General features: G+C 43.3%; 1 protein-coding gene across 1 annotated transcript in view; it reads left to right on the plus strand.

The window, feature by feature from the left end:
* The first annotated feature begins 619 nt into the window (after positions 1-619).
* The window catches only part of LOC126209835 (ice-structuring glycoprotein-like), a 95,044-nt gene continuing 74,155 nt past the window's right edge, over positions 620-21,508 (plus strand). The window contains exons 1-3 of the mRNA XM_049938966.1: positions 620-771; positions 6,281-6,427; positions 8,348-8,664. Of these exons, the coding sequence (XP_049794923.1) occupies positions 757-771; positions 6,281-6,427; positions 8,348-8,664 (479 nt within the window). The 5' untranslated portion in view covers positions 620-756. The remainder of the gene's footprint in view (positions 772-6,280; positions 6,428-8,347; positions 8,665-21,508) is intronic.

Here is a 21,508-nt window from a genome sequence, read left to right on the forward strand (position 1 = left end):
GAGACCGTGGATGTAATAATATAAGGTATATAGCAACCCGCCGTGTCGGTAGCGCCGTAGGAAAAATGGTTCCCGAGAAAAGTGCTTTCCGTAAACGTGTCCATGCGTACAAGTGCCACCGTCTCCCACACTTCCTGTAAAACAGGAGAATCTCATCAAGACTGGGTGACTAACTTGTTTTTTAACACTTTTGAGTTGCTTTTCAGCGCCGTGGATGCCTATTTCTAAGTCCTTCGTATTGGTCAAACGATATTGCACCACTTTACACTGCACAGCTTTTGCCAGTTCAACAAATCATGTGCGTATCTGATATGACAGTCGAAACGCCGTCATCCACTCCGTTCGCAGTAAGGGAACCCACCCGTGTAGTCGGCATCTCCAGATGGCGTGACCTTGTGGCCGTATTAACTCGGCACCGTGCTGTGTCGTCCAATGGCAAAAGTGCCCACCGGCCGTAACTCGTGCCACCTTGCCGACAGGGAAGTGTGTGTGTGTGTGTGTGTGTGAGAGAGAGAGAGAGAGTAAAGGTGCGCAAAACGTCCGCGGAGCGGCGCTGGTGGGCGGCAGATTTCCGCGACGGACGACCACGTGGTCCGGGGGCCAGGATTCCTGTATAACCCGTCGCCGGGGCGACAAAGAGAAAGAGAAAGGAAGGGGCGGAGTATAAAAGGACCCGCCGCGAGCTGATCAGCTACATCAGTCCCCACAGGGCAGCAGTGATCCGTACGCCAACCACCCAGCCAGCAACCACCAACCATGAAGGCCGCTCTCGTAAGTACACGATTACTCACTTCAATTGACGGTCGCTACCGTCTGGTACCCAAATACTGTTTCACGTGTCTGTACTTAAGCTTCATCTTTGAGGGATACATTTGCGCTGTCGTTACATACGGTACTGCAGACTGTTTACAAAGTTCCAAACATACGAAATAGGTTCTTCGATATATAGAAGGCCCGAATACTTAAGATAGGAGAACCGTGTACTCTGATCTGTACGGCAAATGATCGTCGTAAACAAGTTTCATCAGGGGAGCCCCCCGCAAGTATGAAGGACCGCTGCTCATGCTCTCTCTCTCTCTCTCTCTCTCTCTCTCTCTCTCTCTCTCTCTCTATATATATATATATATATATATATATATATATATATATATATATATCAAAAAAAGTTTAGCATCACCTCGGTTCTGAGAGTTCCGGAACCTGTACAGAAAATTGCTCATGGTTCAAATGGCTCTGAGCACTATGGGACTTAACATCTGAGGTCATCAGTCCCCTAGAACGTAGAACTACTTAAACCTAACTAACCTAAGGACATCACACACATCCATACCCGAGGCAGGATTCGAACGACCGTAGCGGTCACGGGGCTCCAGACTGTAGCGCCTAGAACCGCACGGCCACTCGGCCGACAATTGGTCATGAAAACCACACATTGCATGTTGTACCGCCATACAGCGATACATTCAGAACTAATGGTCCAGATTGTTGTGCACACCGGTACCTCTAATACCCAGTAGCACGTCCTCTTGCATTGATGCATGCTTGTATTCGTCGTGGCATACTTTCCACAAGTTCATCAAGGCACTGTTGCTGCAGATTGCCCACTCGCCAATGTCGATTCGGAGTAGATCCCTCAGAGTGGTTGGTGCGTCACGTCGTTCATAAACAGCCCTTTTCAATCAATCCCAGGCACTTTCGATAGGGTTCAGGTTTGGAGAACATGCTGGCAAATATAGTCGAGCGATGTCGTTATCGTGAAGGAGGTCGTTCACAAGATCTGCACTATGGAGGCGCGAATTGTAGTCCACGAAGACCAATGCCTCGCCAATATGCTGCTGATATGGTTGCACTATCGGTCGGAGGATGGCATTCACGTATCGTACAGCCGTTACGCCGCTTTCTATCACCACCAGCGGCGTACGTCGGCCCCACAGAATGCCACCCCAAAACAGCAGGGAACCTCCACCTGGCTGCACTCGCTGGACTGTGTGTCTAAGGCTCTTAGCCTGATCGGGTTGCCTACAAACACGTCTCCGACGATTGTCTGGTTGAAGACGTATGCGACAGTCATCGGTGAAGACAGCGTGATGTCAATCCTGAGCGGTCTATTCGGCATATTGTTGTGCCCATCTGTACCGCGCTGCCTGGTGTCGTGATGGCGAAGATGGACCTGGCTACGCACGTCGGGAGTGAAGTTGCGCATCACGCAGTTTGTTGCACATAGTTTGAGTCGTAACACGACGTTTTTGAGAGACAACTACTGTTCATAAATGAGGGTCTCTTATCAAGTACTCGTAGTATGTGAGATGTTATCTTGGATTGAGGGTCTTTGACTTGTGTCGAAATAACTGTATGCCTGATCCTGTGAAGGATGTTGCTACACAAAAGCGCAGGCACGCAATATTAACAATGATTTCAGACTTTTAACTATGACCGTGAAGTACTGCATGAAAAAAGTGGCAGAAATATAGTCAGATCCTACAATTTAAAGTAAAGCTACGATTGGCAGCTTTCCCATGTGTTCATAAACGTATATTTTAATACCCTAACAAACCAAAAATATAGTATGCGATTATTACAGTACGGATGGTTCACATTCAATGAGTCACAGTTACAATCCATCAATTCATATAAGTACTTCGCCAGCACAATTGGAAGGGATAGGAAATGGGACGATTACATAGGCTGATTGGTACCATACTGATGAAAATACAATAAGTCTATAAATGAGAATTTTTACAAAACACTCATTTGACCTATCTTATTGTTAACGTGTGGAGGCCCCTACTAAACAAGACGAACAGTGAATTTTGAACATACAGGGTGTCTCAAATCTTTTGGGTCAAATTGAAACTGACGGTAGAGGATCCACAGCCCATCATATTGAGACAGAAAACCAATGGCCGGAAACGCATTTGCATTGTGTTAGGCACATACACAGCCTACACCGAATAAGAGCAACGTCGCTCATAATAACTGTTGAAAGCGACAGTTGCCATTCTCAACGCATGCAATTCTTGAAGACTGTGCCCCTTGCTGTCCGCTAAAGCATGTGGCTTCAACACGACGTTGCACCAGTCCACTTCGATGTTAACCTGTACCTGAACAACACGTACCCTCATCATTTGGATTGGACTGTCCCAACGCCACCGAGATCGCTGGATCTCGCACCTATGTCACTGCGTCAAGTCGTTGGTGGATGAAAGCCCCGTAGAACCGGATGAAGACCTCGTTGCTAGGATCCAAGCTCTCTGGCTTCTGCTACAATGGACACCAGGGATATCTGAGAGAGTACGGCAGAACTTCATGTGTCGCCACCATGCATGCATTGAGACTAGCGGTCGTCACTTTGAACATTTATTATGAGCTACTTTGTTCTCATGCGATGTATGTCCATATCACAATAAATATGCATCTCCGACCTTTGGTTCTGTACATCAATATCATCGTTTGTGGACCTACTACCACTTATTTCGATTTGACGCACAAGCGTTGAGACACTCCATATACAAAGAAGAGCAGCACGAACGGTCGCAATTTGCTTGACCCAGGGGATGAAGTCAAGGAGGTTCCGTAAACGTGGCACTGGCAGACACCTGAAGATGAGCCCCAAGTATCCCGCCCAAGCCTACGAACAATTAAGTACCATAATTCGGTGAGGAATCTATGTTTATACTGCCTCATCCAAAGTGGTGACACTGGCTGAAAACTTGAACGGTCCTGTCTTCTTAAAAGAGGTGCCTTGATACCAAAAACGTCATCCTTCTGTTTGATTGGGCCTAGGTGGGACGACAAAACTATAACGAACGAAGGAAAGCTGTTTTTGTGCTTGCAAAAAGATCTTGGGTCTGAAGATTCACTTCCTCAGCAGCTGACCAGAGACCTACGATTCGACGTCAGCGACTTACAGCAGGCTGAAGAATACATGATTGTACAACTCCGGGACGCGGTCGTCTCAGCTCCCATTATTCATGCTCGGACATCTATCATTGCTTTTAGACAGCACTCTTGAAAGACGCCAACGGTTATCGCATTCGGCTCCAGCCACCTGGGGTCTCGTTACACTTTTCCTATCCGTTACCTTGTTAAGAGACTCGGGAAGACACCCTCAATAAAGCGACACCTATTTGATGCGGCTCGATGTTACAGACTACTGGATGTTGCGAGTCATCTTCGACATCACTATGTGGTAAAAAGACCCCGCAACAGGCCGACCATTGTAGCCTTGGCCGAAGAGATTGATTTCTCTGATCTTTCATAAAGAAAGTTTTCGGCCTACCGTATCTACAATGTAGATGTATTTATCTATCATGTGACATTGTTACAAATCTCACGAATGGACGTGAGCTACGTATATCATTGCTAAAGAAACGCCTGGGTTACAAAAATACTTGGCTTAACTATCAGTCGTATTCTGGACGTCCTCAAGTTGCCCTCTTAGCAATGAGAAGTAGAAAAAATGAGAACAGCGAGAATCTTCATACCAGTATAACGAAATAGATGAAGTTAAAGAATTCTGCCACCTAGTCAGTAAAGTAACCCATGACAGACGGAGCAAGGAGGTCATCAAAAGCGGTCTAGTACTGGAAAAAGGGCATTCCTGGCCAAGAGAAGTCTATTTGTATCAAACATAGCCTTTGTATGGTAGTGGAACATGGACTGTGGAAAAACCGGAACAGAAGAGACTTTGAAGCATTTCAGAGGTGGTGCTATAGAATAATGCTGAAAATTTGGTGGACTGATAAGGTAAGAAATGACGAGGTTCTCCGCAGAATCAGTAAAGAAAGGAATATTTTCAAAAAAATGGCTAGAAGAAAAGACAGGGTGATATGGCATACGTTAAGACAAAAGGGAACATTTTAATGGTACTAGAGGGAACTATAGAGGATAAAAACGATAGGGGAAGGAAAAGACAGGAATACATCCAGCAATAATTGAGGACATACGTTGCAAGCGCTAATCTGGGATGAAGAGGTTGGCACAGGAGAGGAATTCGTGGCGGGCCCCATCAAACCAATAAGAAGACTCATGACCTGTTAGTGGCCATGGGTCATATCTGTGCTACATGTTTGGGTGTCTACTTTTCTGGATGACAATCACCCAGGATTTTCTTGTGAGGTCAAAGCCAGTCAGTTTTTCAGAGATGTATCGGAATTTCTTGAGAGCTGAAATTGCAGTATCTTCCCAGACATCTATCGAATAAAGAACAATATCAAATTTGTTAGATTTTATGCTCGTAGAATCAGCAGATGGTGGTTTTATAGAGCAGAATCGCTTAAAATTTTAGTAGTCTGAGAACGAATGAACAGGAAATCGTTGACTGCTTTGAATTTTTCTGAATTTCCAGTAAGTGCTTGCTGTTTTCGCAGTTTAGTTGAGGTATGCGACTTAGGAAATTTAGAAATTTGTGCTAAGGTGTTATGGGACCAATCTGCTGAGGTCATCGGTATGTGACTTGGGAATGGCAGGCAGAAGGTGGGAGTGTTCCTAATCTTGCCTATCTATTTTCTTGGTGAGAGGGCTGTTATGGCAGAAGGGGCAGCAATATTCTGCTGATGAAGAAACCAAAGATATTGTTAATAACGTAGATGCCGTGGAGTCTCATGTAGAGTCACATAGCTTCTGTATGATGTACAGTGCTTTGGTCAGGTGTTCCTTACAGCCAAACGCCCTTCCTAAGTAACTTCTAGATAGGTACGAGTTTTTTTCTTTTATTGGTTAAGGTGACAATGATGAATGGAACCTTATGGAGCCCAACATTCAAATGATGAAGGGTATTCTGAACTCCACATATGCAAGTGTATGCTTCAGGTGAAAGCTGTCTTAGTTGAAGTGGAATGGAGGTTCCATTTATGGAAATAGTCAAGCATGCTAAACAAATTATTTGTTAGAACATGTTTTCTTAATTCCCTTGTTCTGTCGCAGGCGTATCAGCGACAAATATGATAAAAAGCAGAGGAGCCAAGATAGAGCCTTGTGGAAGACCAATATTGAGTTCCTTTTGCATGATGTCCTTACCACTAGAGCTCTGAATGAATGTGAATTCTTGTTTAAATTGTTATGTTGAGGTGTAACAGAACAGAAGAAAGAGTAGAGGTTGAATTTAATGTCATTTACAGGATCTTACTCTGAATCCTAAGCAGATCAGTATCCAGTTTGCCGCTGGAATTTGCCACTGTATATGATTGTGTTTGTGCACTGTGCTCACCATAGCTATAAGTCGACTGTTGATTATTTCACGCACGTAATGACCGGAGGTCACCATTATTTTCTGCTGCAGGTGATCCTTTTCGCCGTCGCCGTGTGCGCCCAGGCTGTTGAGAACAAGGAGGCGACGGCAGAAAAGAAGCAAGAGAAGAGGGGACTGCTTGGTCTGGGATACGGTGGCTACGCAGCTGCTCCGGCCTACGCATACGGCGCTCACTCGGTGAGTACAGCAAACACTGACCGAACACCTGACGTGTCAAAATGTCACGCACCACTTTACTAGTCCCAATAAATACACTAATAATACAGCCAAATTCCAATTATCTTTGTCAGTTTAGAATTGAAATCTTCCTCTCCTACATACAATCGGAGGCATATACCATATTTTCGAACCATAGATCCAGTACAGTCACAATACATTGAAGGTATTCCGTCTTTTCTGAAACTGATTCTGTTTTCCTTCCCCAACTCTTTGTCTCATATTCTTATCGTACTCTTTCCCATCCCTTTTTTCTCATTACACTTTACTTCGCTTTACTTTTAATTCTCTTTTCCTTCTCATTTAGCACATGTGTATACTTTTTTTCACTCCATCTACCTAGCCTTTTGTTCTCGATTGCTTCTATTTTCTTCCATTTTAATTTCAATAAACTTGGGCTTCTCACCATTCTTACAATCGTCTTGTAATTATGTGTTCGATCACGATATTTCACTAACATCCCTGTCAGTAAGAAATATGTTTGCAACTTCCAGCTGATAACAATTCATCTAAAAAAAGAAAACATGTCGATATGCGTCCAGAAAAGCTGTATTCCCATGTTCGAGACCAGTTTATACAAATTTTTATAGTACATTAATAATAGGAATACGGAGGAAGAATATATATATCAGCACAGCATATAATATTCTTCCTTACTCAAAATATTCAAAATGTCTTTCTTCTGTATTGATACATGCATCAAATCATCATTTATTTGAGTAACGGATGCACTCATAAAACCTGGAATTTATAAAACGCAATGAAGACTTTAGCTGCCATTGTGCACTGACATACATCAATTGGGAAAGTTGAAAAATTGTGCTGAACCGTATATGGCTGCAGGATCAAGAATGTTGTTTGTTCTTTCAGACATGTCCAAAAGAATAGACACCACATATTGTGACTGGTTTTACAGACTTCCATAACCAGGCAATAAACTAACTCTACATCCTGTATCGTAGTTTGATATATGAGAGCTTTCAAGTGCCCCAAACAGTAAAGATGTTTAGGTCTTGAGAACATGAAGAGCTTGGAACACATATACCTCTTACTCTCCGTCTAACGTGGAGCCTCTTACATAGAAGTTGACAGTTATTAACATAATTCTATGATTCACTATCGCCAGCTCCAATGGTAGGGGGAACATCTCATCACAGAAAATTATTATATACCAGTATATGATGAAATTTCATGATTAGTAATAGAAAATGAGCTCCAATAGGGAAACAGAGTGAGTACAGACCTATACTCAGATACAGATAATTTCGGACTAACTGAAACTTTTAGCTACACTTTGCCAGCTCACGCCAGTCTGCCACCTCTCAACCTAATCTAGGTAAAGGTGTTTACTAAAAATCAATATGTCAGCACGACTAAGTTTTCATATTGACGAACCTTTGCTTTTCTAACTCTCAACAAAAATCTCACCTTTCAATGTAACCTACACATCTGACCACGGAACAGGTTAGTCCGGCACCATAACCTACATAACAAAAAGATAATATTTATATATTCAAATACCATTAACAGTGTTTCGCTCTCCTTCGTTTTAGCAGCTTATGACATCATACACTACATCATTATAACATCAAAAAACGAATGTGACTTCTAGTACTGGTAGGTTCAAATGACCCACAATTTTCTTTCTCTCTCTATTACTAGTATGTCCCGAAAGTGACGTAGTGCTCTTGGATGCCATTTAAGTGAAGAGTTAACTCTGAATTATAACTTTCTACTTGTTTCTCATAGCACATCACTGTTAGCTACGAACGGCTGACAGATAAGTAATTCCTCGTCAATATCTCAGCTACTCAATCAAATCTTAGATCCAGTTTCCGTACAGAGAATCATTGTGCGCTTACAATTGTTTTGCTTCCTCAGATTGGCTACGCCGCCCCTGCCGTCAGCTACGCCGCCCCCTCAGTGAGCTACGCTGCCCCCTCCGTCAGCTACGCCGCCCCCGCCGTCAGCTACGCAGCCGCCGCACCTGCCTACACCGCCTACACGGCCGCCGCCCCCGCAGTTAGCTACGCTGCACCCGCCGTCAGCTACGCCGCCCCCGCCGTCTCCTACGCGGCCCCCGCCATCGCAAGAGTAGCCGCCGCCCCCGCTGTGTCCTACGCAGCTGCCCCCGCTGTTTCCTACCATGCTGCTGCCCCCGCCATCTCTTATGCGGCACCTTCCTACTCCTATGCTAGGTGAGTAGTTTTCAGTCAGGAAGCTAATGGGAGACGACGTTTGGTCTGAGTAGTCTTCAGGCCGAGTGAAGTATTGTTTTTATGATGTCAAGTCAGTGGCATGTTAACGTAACAGTTCCCAAATTTCTATCTAAGTATGATCACTGATAGTCTGTGTCATTTTCATAGGTCACGTAGTAAAGGTCTTCTTGTGAAATAGAGGTTATTTGTGTCCCACACTGAGATTCCTTTATTTCGAGGAGGGAGCGGGGAGAGAACATCTGGTATCATTAGCACCATAATTATAAATAAAAGTGGACCATTCTGTGGGTACAGCACTCTATTGTCCTTGAAGTTAACTGTCACACACACTAATGAGCCCATATGCCCACACCCCACCGTGAGGTAGAATGCCTTCTGGTGATGTTTCAGGCACGTGAGGCAATAAGGAAAGAATATAAACGGAACAGAAACGAACTGGCAGCCATTATGGCAAAGACAGGGGCTAAAAATGTGGAAATTCTCTGATATAGGTGGTTTTGACAAAGGGTACCCTGTTGTGGCGCAGCGGCTGGAAACGGGAATCTCTGAAACGGCAAAGCTGTTTGTCTGTTGGCTTACTACTGGCGTATGCACCCAGGGACGGTGACTGAAGGACAGTGAAATAACGAGAAGGCTGTATGGTATTGGACGACCACATCTCGTCACAAAATTTACAGGTCGGAGTATCCCCCACTGTGTAATCCAGGACTGGCAGCAATCTGTGGCAGATCTGACGACAGAATACTGTGCTGACCCAAGCACAACCGTTTTGGAGCACATATTTCAAAAGCCATTGTTGAACTGTTATGAGTGCAGTCGGCACACCATCACTGAGTTTTGACCCTGCATCGATACAAACGTGTCGCCTGTCAAAGGAATCGGATTCCTTGTTGGGTTCTTACACGCCGTCATCCAGCCGAATGGCTGCACGAGACATGCATCGCCAGTGAGGCATAATTGTGCCACAGTGGTTTCAGGGGCATTACAGTGAACTCACATTGATATCTTCTCCTGATTTATACCCATTATAACATACCGTATATCATGAGTTGGCTTCAGGCCTGTAAACCACAATCCCGTAAGTTGCTCTGTGCCTAGACAACTGGTGCCACATACTTCTGGAATCCTGTGAAGGACTTGTAGAATCCATGCCAAGCAGTATCTCCGTTTAACCATGTTTAAAATCTGTAACAACACGCTATTAAACAGGTGGTCAGAATGGTTTGGATCATCGGTGTAGCAGTAAGCTTGGGACGCTTGTGAATAAGCAACCAACGTAATAGAGGGTAAAATGAACAGTTATGATTGTTTTGTTAGAGGCCGTTGAGTGAGAGTTGTAGGAGAACTTACTGTTCTAGCTATAGTTTTGGGTGACTTCCATCTCCTCCAATGGCTCTTTACTTCATACTTTTCTCCCACCTCATTGCATGGTTTTCCTATGAGTGGGAAGAAAATTCAAATCGGAAGGATGGAGCTACGCGGACATGTGACAGAATGACAGAAAAGACCCATCGTGAGTCATCGTGCTCGTGATGGCACCGTTAATGAAGTATCCAGATTTGATGGTGTATCAACGAAGTGTGCCTAGCGTGTCTACAAGAAATGGTGTGCCACCTGCAGCCATTTAATGCGGCATAAGAAGAGTGGTCTTAAAAGTGCACTACCCAACAGGAGCCACTGACGAGCAACACGCCTTGTCGATTGCAATTTCAAACCCGAATGCAGCTCAACCAGTTTCGGAGAAAACATTTCGAAGGGAACTGAATACCATGGGTATTATGAGGCGGGTATATCGCGTAAGGCCTTATCTCGTAGCGGTACATGAAAGTACGAACACCTTCAGTGGGCCAACGACACAAAAACTGGACACATACTTATCTGAGGTGTGTAGTGTGGTCCGATGTGTAGTGCACTTTCTTTCCAGATAATGCAGCGGACCGATTGCCCGACAGCCCAATGAGACGTTTAACCCACAGTACGCAGAGTGTGTAATTCTGTCTGCAGCACATTCTGTGATGTTTTGGAATCCACTGATTCCGGTCACTCACAACACGCACCGAGATTAATTTCCAACAGTTTCGGTGACCAAGTGTTGCCCTTTCATGTACACATTAATCACGAGTAGGCTTTTGACGCTCCAGTCTTCCAACATGACAGAGATGAGCTGCATGTATACGATGTTGTTTCATTGAAGACTCAGGCAACTTGTAGCACCCAATCGCAAACAAAACATTTGAGACTACACTCCAGCACAAAAGAAGACGGACGACGACTGAATTATCACAATGGTACGAAAATCAGTAGAGCTACATGCACAGAGAAACTAATCGTAACAATTTCAGAAAAATTGTATGATTTATTACACAGAAAGAGCTTCACAGAATGAGCAGGTCAGTAATTTGTTGGTCTACCTCTGTCCCTTATGCTTGGCATTGATTCATAGAATTATTGGATTCCACCGGAGGGATATCGTGCCAAATTATATTCGGCTGGTGCGTTAGATTTTCAAAGTCCCGAAATGCTGGATGGCTTGCCCATAATGCTCCAGACATTCTCAGTTGGGGAGAGAGAACCGTCGACCTTGCTGGCTAAGGTGGTGTTGATCAGCACGAAGACAAGCAATAGACTCTCTCGACGTGTAAGGGCGGGCATTACCTTACTGAAATGTAAACACAGGAAGTCCTACCAACAAGAGCATCAAAACAGGGTGCCGAACATCGCTGTAAGCATGCCAAAGGGGTCCGGGTAGGATAATAAATGCCACCCCATACCATCCTGTTGTCGGGCCATATGGCGGGTGACAGATTGGTATCCCAACGCTGTCCAGGGGCGTCTCTAGACATGTCTTTGGCCTGGAATCTCAACGACTGGGATAGAATTGTCGTCATTGACTGGTCCAGCTTCGTACTGAGTCACGAAGGCCACGGAAGAGGTGTTTGGAAATGTTCCAGACAGCACTGGGGTATCAACCTGACTGTAACATACCATACTGCCGGACAGCCAGGTGTGATGGTCTGGGGTGCCGTTTTCCTAGTAGGATCCCTTCGGTTGTCATCCGCAGCTCCCTTGCAGCATTGCGGCACATCGACAGTACTGTACATCCCGCTTTTTCCCCTTTATGGCAAGACATCCTCGGCTTATGTTTCAATAAAAAAAAATGCCCACCCACACACGGCAAGAGTTTCTACTGTTTGTGTTCGTGCTTGCAAAACTCTACCTTGGCCAGCATGGTCGTCGGACCTCCCTGCAGCTGAGAACGTTTGGAGTATTACGGTCTGGTCCCTTTAACGCGTTTGGGATTCCGAGCAGCAAACGACACAGTTGGACAGAATCCGGCACGATATCCCTCAGGAGGAGATCCAACAAATCTATCAATCATCGTCAAACAGAATAAATGTTTCCCTAAGGGCCGGAGATGGACCAACGCGTTATCTACTTTCCTAATTTGTGAAGCTCTTTCTCGAGAACAAATACCAACGTTTTCTGGCGTTTGTCAGTGCATGTACAGCACTTACACGTATTCGGGTAATTTCTTCATGGCGCGTCTTTTTATTCTTTTTTGCTTTAAGTGTGTTTGGAACAGCAGATGATAAATATGTCAGTCATTACGAAGCCTAGCCATCAGCCGGTTCGTGCATCTGGATAGGACAGTCCTTGACTAACTTGAGGACTCTCTACTACGACAATCTGAAGCCCTTATCAAGGCTGGAGGCAGTTTCACACGGTATTATCGTCATAGCTCCTGGGGCGTGATGAACTTTACTCTGCTGCGGTTATTGTTTATTTAGCAGTTTTACTTAAAAACGTTGTATTATTGAAGCACACCATAGGAATTTGTTTTAACGTTTATTGTCATTGCGCAAAAAAATAACGCTGATATGAAAATGTGAAGTATTACTATTTATAAAAATTATTTTTATCATTCACTGTGCCACGTTCGTAACGAGAGGAGATTTGCACAGAAGCATACAACAAGAGGTCAGGTAGTTGCAGAATGAGTGATGACTTCGTGTTTCTCTTTTTACAGGTACGCTGCCCCCTCTCTTTCCTACGCAGCTCCCGCCATCTCCAAGTACGCCCTCCACTAAGTGACTGCTTAGTCTGAGAGGTATGTAGCAGAGGAAACTACTTTTAATGTGTTAATCTCAGAGTGACACCACAGAGCTAAATTATTACCAGACCATTGGGTGACTAATTTTTCAAAGGTTCGTTAGATATGAAACAGGCGCAGGTTAAACGTAACATCAACCAAGTGTAGTCAGCTTAAAGGAGACTAAAATTAATCTCATAAATGTTTTGTGTAATATCAGTATAGTGTCCTGTTTCCGGATCCGCTGACGTACAATACTCAGTCATTTAGTACAAGTTTGTGACGATACTGAAGAACGCAATGCTTTCAAGTACTGTCTTTGCACAGCTTTATCCGTTTCTGGTTCATTTTAACCTGTTTCCATGTTAATTCATTACTTAGTTCCGCCTAAAATTATAAAACCTATCCTCTAATATACTATTGCCAATTTTGCTATTTATCAAGTTTTCTACAGTTTCCTGTTTCCTTCTGAATCAGTTTCATGCTTATTTAGCCCTTTTAATCGTATTTGCTGTCTAATTTATTGATTAATTGTGCTAAAAACTTACTACGAAATTGACGATGTCACCCTCACCCGTGTAATGAATATGAATACGTCTTATTATTGGAATTTTTATGTAATTAATTAAGAACTATATGTATAATTGCTGGCGAAATGAAGGAAATTTGTGCAAAATTATGACCTGGCAATTTACATTTGAAGCTTCGGTTTCTATATGACTTACAGACTAAATGGAATAAAAATGTGGTTTTATTCTGTTCACAGGTTGCGGTCTTGCCACTAATAACACCAAGCATCTTTTCTACATCTTCAAGTCAGTGACCGTCGATTGTTTCCTGTACATTCTATTCATTTTATTTACGTAAATAAAGACCGCTTATATACAAAAACAATAGTTCTGTTTTATCCACGAAAATCCTTTCTTCCATATTATGGTGAGGTTTCCTCACACGTCGAATAATACCCGTCCCACTTGCAAATCCATATCTTCCTATCAAAACTAATGACTACACAATACAACAAAAAGATTTTATTTCTACTCGCTCACACCAATGTGTGATAATATACTGGGTGATCAAAAAGTCAGTATAAATTTGAAAACTGAATAAATCACGCAATAATGTAGATAGACAGGTATAAATTGACACACATGCTTGGAATGACATGGGGTTTTATTAGAACCAAAAAAATACAAAGTTAAAAAAATTTCCGACAGATGGTGCTTCATCTGATCAGAATAGCAATAATTAGCATAACAAAGTAAGACAAAGCAAAGATGATGTTCTTTACAGGAAATACTCAATATGTCCACCATCATTCCCCATCAATAGGTGTAGTCGAGGAATAATGTTGTGAACAGCACTGTAAAGCATGTCCGGAGTTATGGTGGGGCATTGGCGTCGGATGTTGTCTTTCAGCATCCCTAGAGATGTCGTTCGATCACCATACACTTGCGACTTCAGGTAACCCCAAAGCCAATAATCGCACGAACTGAGGTCTGCAGATCTGGCAGGCCAAGCATGACGAAAGTGGCGGCTGAGCACACGATCATCATCAAACGACGCGTGCAAGAGATCTTTCACGCGTCTAGCAATATGGGGTGGTTCTAATAAAACCTCATGTCATTCGAAGCATGTGTGTCAATTTTTACCTCTCTGTCTACATTATTCCGTGGTTTATTAAGTTTTCAAATTTATACTGACTTTTTGATCGCCCGGTACTTCATAGGTATTTTGTGATGTTGCTAAAGACGGAGGAAAGACGATTTTGCATTTGCGCTTGTATATGAAGGGGATAGAGCATGATATACATGAATGACAAAAAAATTGGTAACAAATTTTAAAGATTTAGGATGAGAGCTGGGCTTGGAAGAAGTCAGATCAAGAGAATATTTATTCTAAAAACAAATTATTTTATTTCGTAAGGGTATTACTGCCCAAAAGGACACAACTGCGTAATGTAATAGACATGAGACTTAACAAACGATAGAAGGAATTAATCACCTTCTCGACCGACACTTAAAAGAATTTCTAATATCGGTCTGAGCGCAGGCAGTTTAAAATCAAAAGCAGGCGATACACGGTAGTTATAGCATTCATAAGGCAATTCCCATTAAACACAGCAATGAATACCAACTACAAAATAATTAAGATACGTTGACTGGTAACTTCAGATTACACACAGAACATGTAAAATAATAAAGTTCAAGAGCTGTAAAAAAATATTTACGACAATCTGTAATTATTCAATAAAAGATGTTGCCTTCAGGAAATACAGAAAGCAGAACATTACTAACATAATATTCCAATAAGTAGTATACTCAAGAGTAGGCTCACATTTAAGTGGAAGCAGTTTACTTTGTCAAAATACTGCACTTGTGATTCCAGAAGTACTGCTCGACTGACAATGCTGTTTACACATTCACCCATTAAATATTACAAACCTCAAATAAAAAAGTATCCCCAGTTGTTATTTTTGTGTTTGATTGTTTACATTATGTTACACGTCTAGATAAACTCCAGTTATATCGAACTGATGCCTCACAGCTAGTTTGAATCATATTTAAAAAACAGAATGCATAACGTTGTGATGAATAATTCACACAGTGTTGGAAGGATAGAAAATTTTAGTGACAGGGGAAAAATCTCACATAGCGTTCAATTTTTGGTCGACTTCTACTCCTCACACATGTGAATGACAATCCACTTAACAATCAACAAGCTGAACTGGTACGTTTTGCCAACCATACTAGACGTATAGTAAATCTGTTTAGAAAACTCCTCGGAAGGGAGATTTAACAATAATTAATTTTTATTTCAAATAATGGTCTGCCTTAATTTTGAAAGAAACACACTATATCCAGGTCTGTACAACAAGTAGAGTCACACCAACAACTGACATAGACATACAACAAATAGATTAGAATAAATTCCAATTTATGGGTGTACATATTGATAGAAAAGTTGAACTGGAAGAAGCGTATTACTGAGCTACGCAGATAATTAAGATTAGCTACTTTTGCTCTTCGTGTAAATGCTAGTCTTGGAATCGAATGATTTAACCTCCTGACATATTTTGCCCAGTTGCCTTCTTTAAGTCTTATGGAACCAATTTCCCATGTAAATCACCAATTAGACACAAAGTACTGATTGTACAAAAGCGAACAGTAAGACCAATATGTGCTGTTCACAGCCGGTCGTCGTGCAGGACTATCTTCATCTTGTGCATTTTAAATGCACTGTCGTAAGATATATTCGCTTATGAAATTCGTCATCAGTAATCCATGCAAACATGAGAAGAAGAGTAATGTCAATACGTCAAACGCTAGAGCGAAAAATGACCTTTCATTTCATATTATTAAATCCGTCATTGGCTCAGAAAGGAGTCCAGTATAGAGCAACAAAAATTGATGCTCTTTGCCTAGTTCTTCTCACCAAACTTGTCCATGTAATGTGAGAAAATAGTTGAAGGCACTGCTATCTGCCGTCAAATGTGCACGTAAAAGTGCCCTACTGCGAACTCAAACTCTGGACTCTCTGCAGAGGAAAACTGCTTTAGAAGTTTGCCGTTCCGTATTCGACGTCTCAGTCTAATTTCCAGTTCCGAACTCAACTCCTAGTGATGTCCAAAAACTTATGTGTCTTTCTTTAGAAGCTAGAAGAAATGCTGTGTTTCTCGCCAAGAGAATTTCGTCTAACGGTCCTGAAGATGTTACATCTGCTCTACGAATGGCGTAGTGGTTTTGTAGTTAAAAATTTCCCACCAGACTCCCGTAAAATGTCAGATCTAATCAACCACTTTTCCGTCTCCCCCCCCCCCCCCCCCGGCCCTGTTCTCGAAAAAAAAAAAAGTTCTTGAACCCTAAGTCATATCGATGGCACAATACAGTCACCACCCAATGGTCTTTTTAGTTGTTTACACAACTCACTCTGGCAGTGGAAAAGTATTTAAGAGAAAAAAGTAACTTCCTTCCCTGGTGCAAACCTGTTAACCAGGTACAAGCTACTATTCCTTGGTCCTGTTTCCATGTGTTTTAGAATGGGTAAGAGATGTGTACCGTGCAGAACGTTCTTTCGAAACAGTCCCTACTGCTATCCCTGCTCCGCCACTTTTCTTGCTTCAGAACTTAAGGTTTCAGTTATACGGCCTCTTATAGGGCACAGGCTGTAAAAAGCATCTTTCCTCTGCTTGACCTCCCAATTTTAAAGTGTTTTAGGTCTTGGTTCATAATGTTCGAGATTCCTTGGCTGTAGCATGTAGGCGCCGATGTGCCTGTGTTCGGGCCTCCGCTTTCCTACGGAAAACGCGTGTAGCCCCAGCAGCTTTGATATGATTTGTCACCTCAGCATTTCCCAGAACACATTGCCCCTTATCTGCAGCGTTGCTATTCGCTTGCATTTCACCCTTAATGTCCTGTCCTAACGCGCCACAGCTTGTAATTTATTCCAAAAATAACAGGATGCACTGGGGTAGTACAGTAACTAAAATGAAATGTAATGACAGCTATCAATCACTGGTATCGCTTTATCCAACACGAAAGACGTGATTGTGCAGTTGCGTAAGTTTTATTATGTTAAATTGTATCTACACATCAAACCGAATGAAAATTGACCACCTGAAACAGCTTGACTCTTTCCATCCATTCTAGAGGAATCGTGAGATGTATACATAATATGAGATAACGCTTGAAGTACGGGAGCGGTGAATTTCTGTGCTTTTAGTCATTTATAAACCAATAAGTTGGATTCATATTCTTGTTAATGAAGCCATTTTTTCCGAACTAGAAATCTAGCTGTCAGCATTAGTGTATGGTCAGGGTGAAAATTTTTTGCACAGTAATTTTCACTCATTTTCTCTGATAGTGAAACAGTCCTAGGATAAATTCACATGAGTTCTGAGAACATCCAATAAAAGAAAAAACAGACGTAAGACGAAGTTAGGATGTTAAAGGATAGATCGTAACACTTATCGGTACTGCTTTTTCTTCCATTTGTCGCTGTCACTAGTACTGCGAAAATAATAGGTATTGTATACTTACGTTTTGCCGAAAGGTGTTTTACAAAGAAGAAAATACTCTCACTATACAGAAAAGTAGAATGAGTCTAACAGGAGGCCGGGCGCTGTGACCGAACGGTTCAAGGCGCTTCTTTCTGGAACCGCGCGACCACTACGGTCGCAGGTTCGAATCCTGCCTCGGGCATGGATGTGTGTGATATCCTGAGGTTAGCTAGGTTTAAGTAGGGGACTAATGACCTCAGATGTTAAGTCTCAAAGTGCCCCATTTTTTTATGGGAGAATCAGATTCTACATAAGAAGCAGGTACATTTTGTCTTAAACATTTGCTTTGATTCTTGATAGTTGGTGCTGTAATTCAAGAAAATCCATGTTCTCATTTTTGCATGGAAAATGGTTATGAATAAATAAAAAATAATTGTTTACTTCGTAAATTTTGATTCTGTGAAACTAAAACTCTCCCTCTCTCCTCATCGGGTGGGGTTTGAGAGAGAGGAATTAGAGTTTTACAAATGTTGAGCCAAATATTAATTTTTTTCCGCAGATTTGGATAAGTTTTGTTTGTTTCGTGGTCATGAGGCCACTCAAGTTTAGATTACCAAACAAATGGGGGGAGAGAGAGAGAGTTTTAGTTTTAGTGAATCAAAATCTACGAAGTAAATAAGTATTTTTTATTTATCCGTAACCATATTCCTCGCAAAAATGAGAACATGGATTTTCTTGAATTACAGCGCCAAGTACCAAGAACCAAAACAAATATTTAGGACAAGATGTACGTAGTTTTTTATGTAGAATCTGGTTCTGGAATAAGAAATGGGGGTTACCATTAGAAATTTTAAAGTTGCCTCCCGCCCCACCCCCAGGGGGCTAATTTTAGCACCAGCAATGTCCCCCTCGAAAATAATCAGCTTTGGATTCTACACATTTTTTCGTGTGAAACTTACCTTTCGTGTTATTCTGGTTTGTCAGCTTAAAATTTACACCTTATATATGTACTACAAAAAGGGAAAATTTCTTATCAAATCTCCAAAAGTTTCTTGTTTTCTATTATTACTACCTGCGAGAAAGAAACTGCTGTTTCTGCACTGTGCAATGAAAGTGCGCACCCCTGTTTCCTTTATAGAAGGCACCTTTAACTACGATAGTGCAATTAAACGATTTGACAAATTTTTCCCCCGATATATATTCTTTCTCACTGTACATATTTTCAAATGAATATTGGATACCCACCAATGTGCTACTTTGTATTCTTCCTTGCTGTTGGTTTTCACAGAAAACAGGAAAGTTTTGCTTATGACATGATTAGAACAGTACGGTATTTTCAATTACCAATAACAGTAGACATGGCCAAAGAAGAGGGAAGAGAAGACTGTCAGAAGGGGAGGGGGGAGCGAAAATGCGCTGAGGGAGCAGGGGGTGATGGAGTGAGAGGGGGGGAGAAGAAGATGGAGAGGGAGGTGGTGATGGACAGAGAGGAGCAGGACGAGGAGATGGACAAAGAGATTGGGAAGAGCAGATGGAATGAGAGAGGGATGGAGAAGGGGAATAGAAAATATATGCAATTCCCATACATATTTAGCAGTTGCAAAGCATTGCCAGGTTCGCTAGTAATAAAGATCAGATAAGTATGAAAATTTCGATGACCTTTGAAACTGGGTAGACCTTTCTAAGATTTCAAGAAGGCAAACTTTAGAGATATGCTTCTGCTGAAGGCCGTTATTAAAGAATTTGACAAGCCATATCATGGTTTCTTGTCCAAATCATTTTATGCAGTTGCTTCACGGTCCTTGCGTTGTCGAATTAATTTCGTGAGAGAGTTCATCGATTTCAGCTCAACTTGTCTCCGTCTCTTAGATGCAGCATTGCATTACCCTGTTTCACATTTGGCGAAGCTGATAAGCAGTGTGTTCGTATGAGTTGGATAGGTTCGTTAGTCAACCTATGTAGTAGAACCATGCTATCTGACTAATTTTTGTCGGACGGAGTGGCCGAGCGGTTATAAGCGCTACAATCTGGCACCGCACGACCGCTACGGTCGCAGGTTCGAATCCTGCCTCGGGCATGGATGTGTGTGATGTCCTTAGGTTAGGTTTAAGTAGTTCTAAGTTCTAGGGGACTGATGACCTCAGAAGTTAAGTCCCATAGTGCTCAGAGCCATTTTTTTGACTAATTTTTGAGTGTCCAGAGTTTTTAACATTTCTATCCACTGTATTGGCTTCTGCCAGAGATGTGGTGAATTTCGAGCCAGCCACCAAAGATTTCTCACTGAATAGATTTTCATCAAATTACGTCATACACTCCTGGAAATTGAAATAAGAACACCGTGAATTCATTGTCCCAGGAAGGGGAAACTTTATTGACACATTCCTGGGGTCAGATACATCACATGATCACACTGACAGAACCACAGGCACATAGACACAGGCAACAGAGCATGCACAATGTCGGCACTAGTACAGTGTATATCCACCTTTCGCAGCAATGCAGGCTGCTATTCTCCCATGGAGACGATCGTAGAGATGCTGGATGTAGTCCTGTGGAACGGCTTGCCATGCCATTTCCACCTGGCGCCTCAGTTGGACCAGCGTTCGTGCTGGACGTGCAGACCGCGTGAGACGACGCTTCATCCAGTCCCAAACATGCTCAATGGGGGACAGATCCGGAGATCTTGCTGGCCAGGGTAGTTGACTTACACCTTCTAGAGCACGTTGGGTGGCACGGGATACATGCGGACGTGCATTGTCCTGTTGGAACAGCAAGTTCCCTTGTCGGTCTAGGAATGGTAGAACGATGGGTTCGATGACGGTTTGGATGTACCGTGCACTATTCAGTGTCCCCTCGACGATCACCAGTGGTGTACGGCCAGTGTAGGAGATCGCTCCCCACACCATGATGCCGAGTGTTGGCCCTGTGTGCCTCGGTCGTATGCAGTCCTGATTGTGGCGCTCACCTGCACGGCGCCAAAAACGCATACGACCATCATTGGCACCAAGGCAGAAGCGACTCTCATCGCTGAAGACGACACGTCTCCATTCGTCCCTCCATTCACGCCTGTCGCGACACCACTGGAGGCGGGCTGCACGATGTTGGGGCGTGAGCGGAAGACGGCCTAACGGTGTGCGGGACCGTAGCCCAGCTTCACGGAGACGGTTGCGAATGGTCCTCGCCGATACCCCAGGAGCAACAGTGTCCCTAATTTGCTGGGAAGTGGCGGTGCGGTCCCCTACGGCACTGCGTAGGATCCTACGGTCTTGGCGTGCATCCGTGCGTCGCTGCGGTCCGGTCCCAGGTCGACGGGCACGTGCACCTTCCGCCGACCACTGGCGACAACATCGATGTACTGTGGAGACCTCACGCCCCACGTGTTGAGCAATTCGGCGGTACGTCCACCCGGCCTCCCACATGCCCACTATACGCCCTCGCTCAAAGTCCGTCAACTGCACATACGGTTCACGTCCACGCTGTCGCGGCATGCTACCAGTGTTAAAGACTGCGATGGAGCTCCATATGCCACGGCAAACTGGCTGTCACTGACGGCGGCGGTGCACAAATGCTGCGCAGGTAGCGCCATTCGACGGCCAACACCGCGGTTCCTGGTGTGTCCGCTGTGCCGTGCGTGTGATCATTGCTTGTACAGCCCTCTCGCAGTGTCCGGAGCAAGTATAGTGGGTCTGACACACCGGTGTCAATGTGTTCTTTTTTCCATTTCCAGGAGCGTA

The sequence above is a fragment of the Schistocerca nitens genome, chromosome 10 (assembly GCF_023898315.1).
Source record: "Schistocerca nitens isolate TAMUIC-IGC-003100 chromosome 10, iqSchNite1.1, whole genome shotgun sequence".
In the NCBI taxonomy this organism is placed as follows: Eukaryota; Metazoa; Arthropoda; class Insecta; order Orthoptera; family Acrididae; genus Schistocerca; species Schistocerca nitens.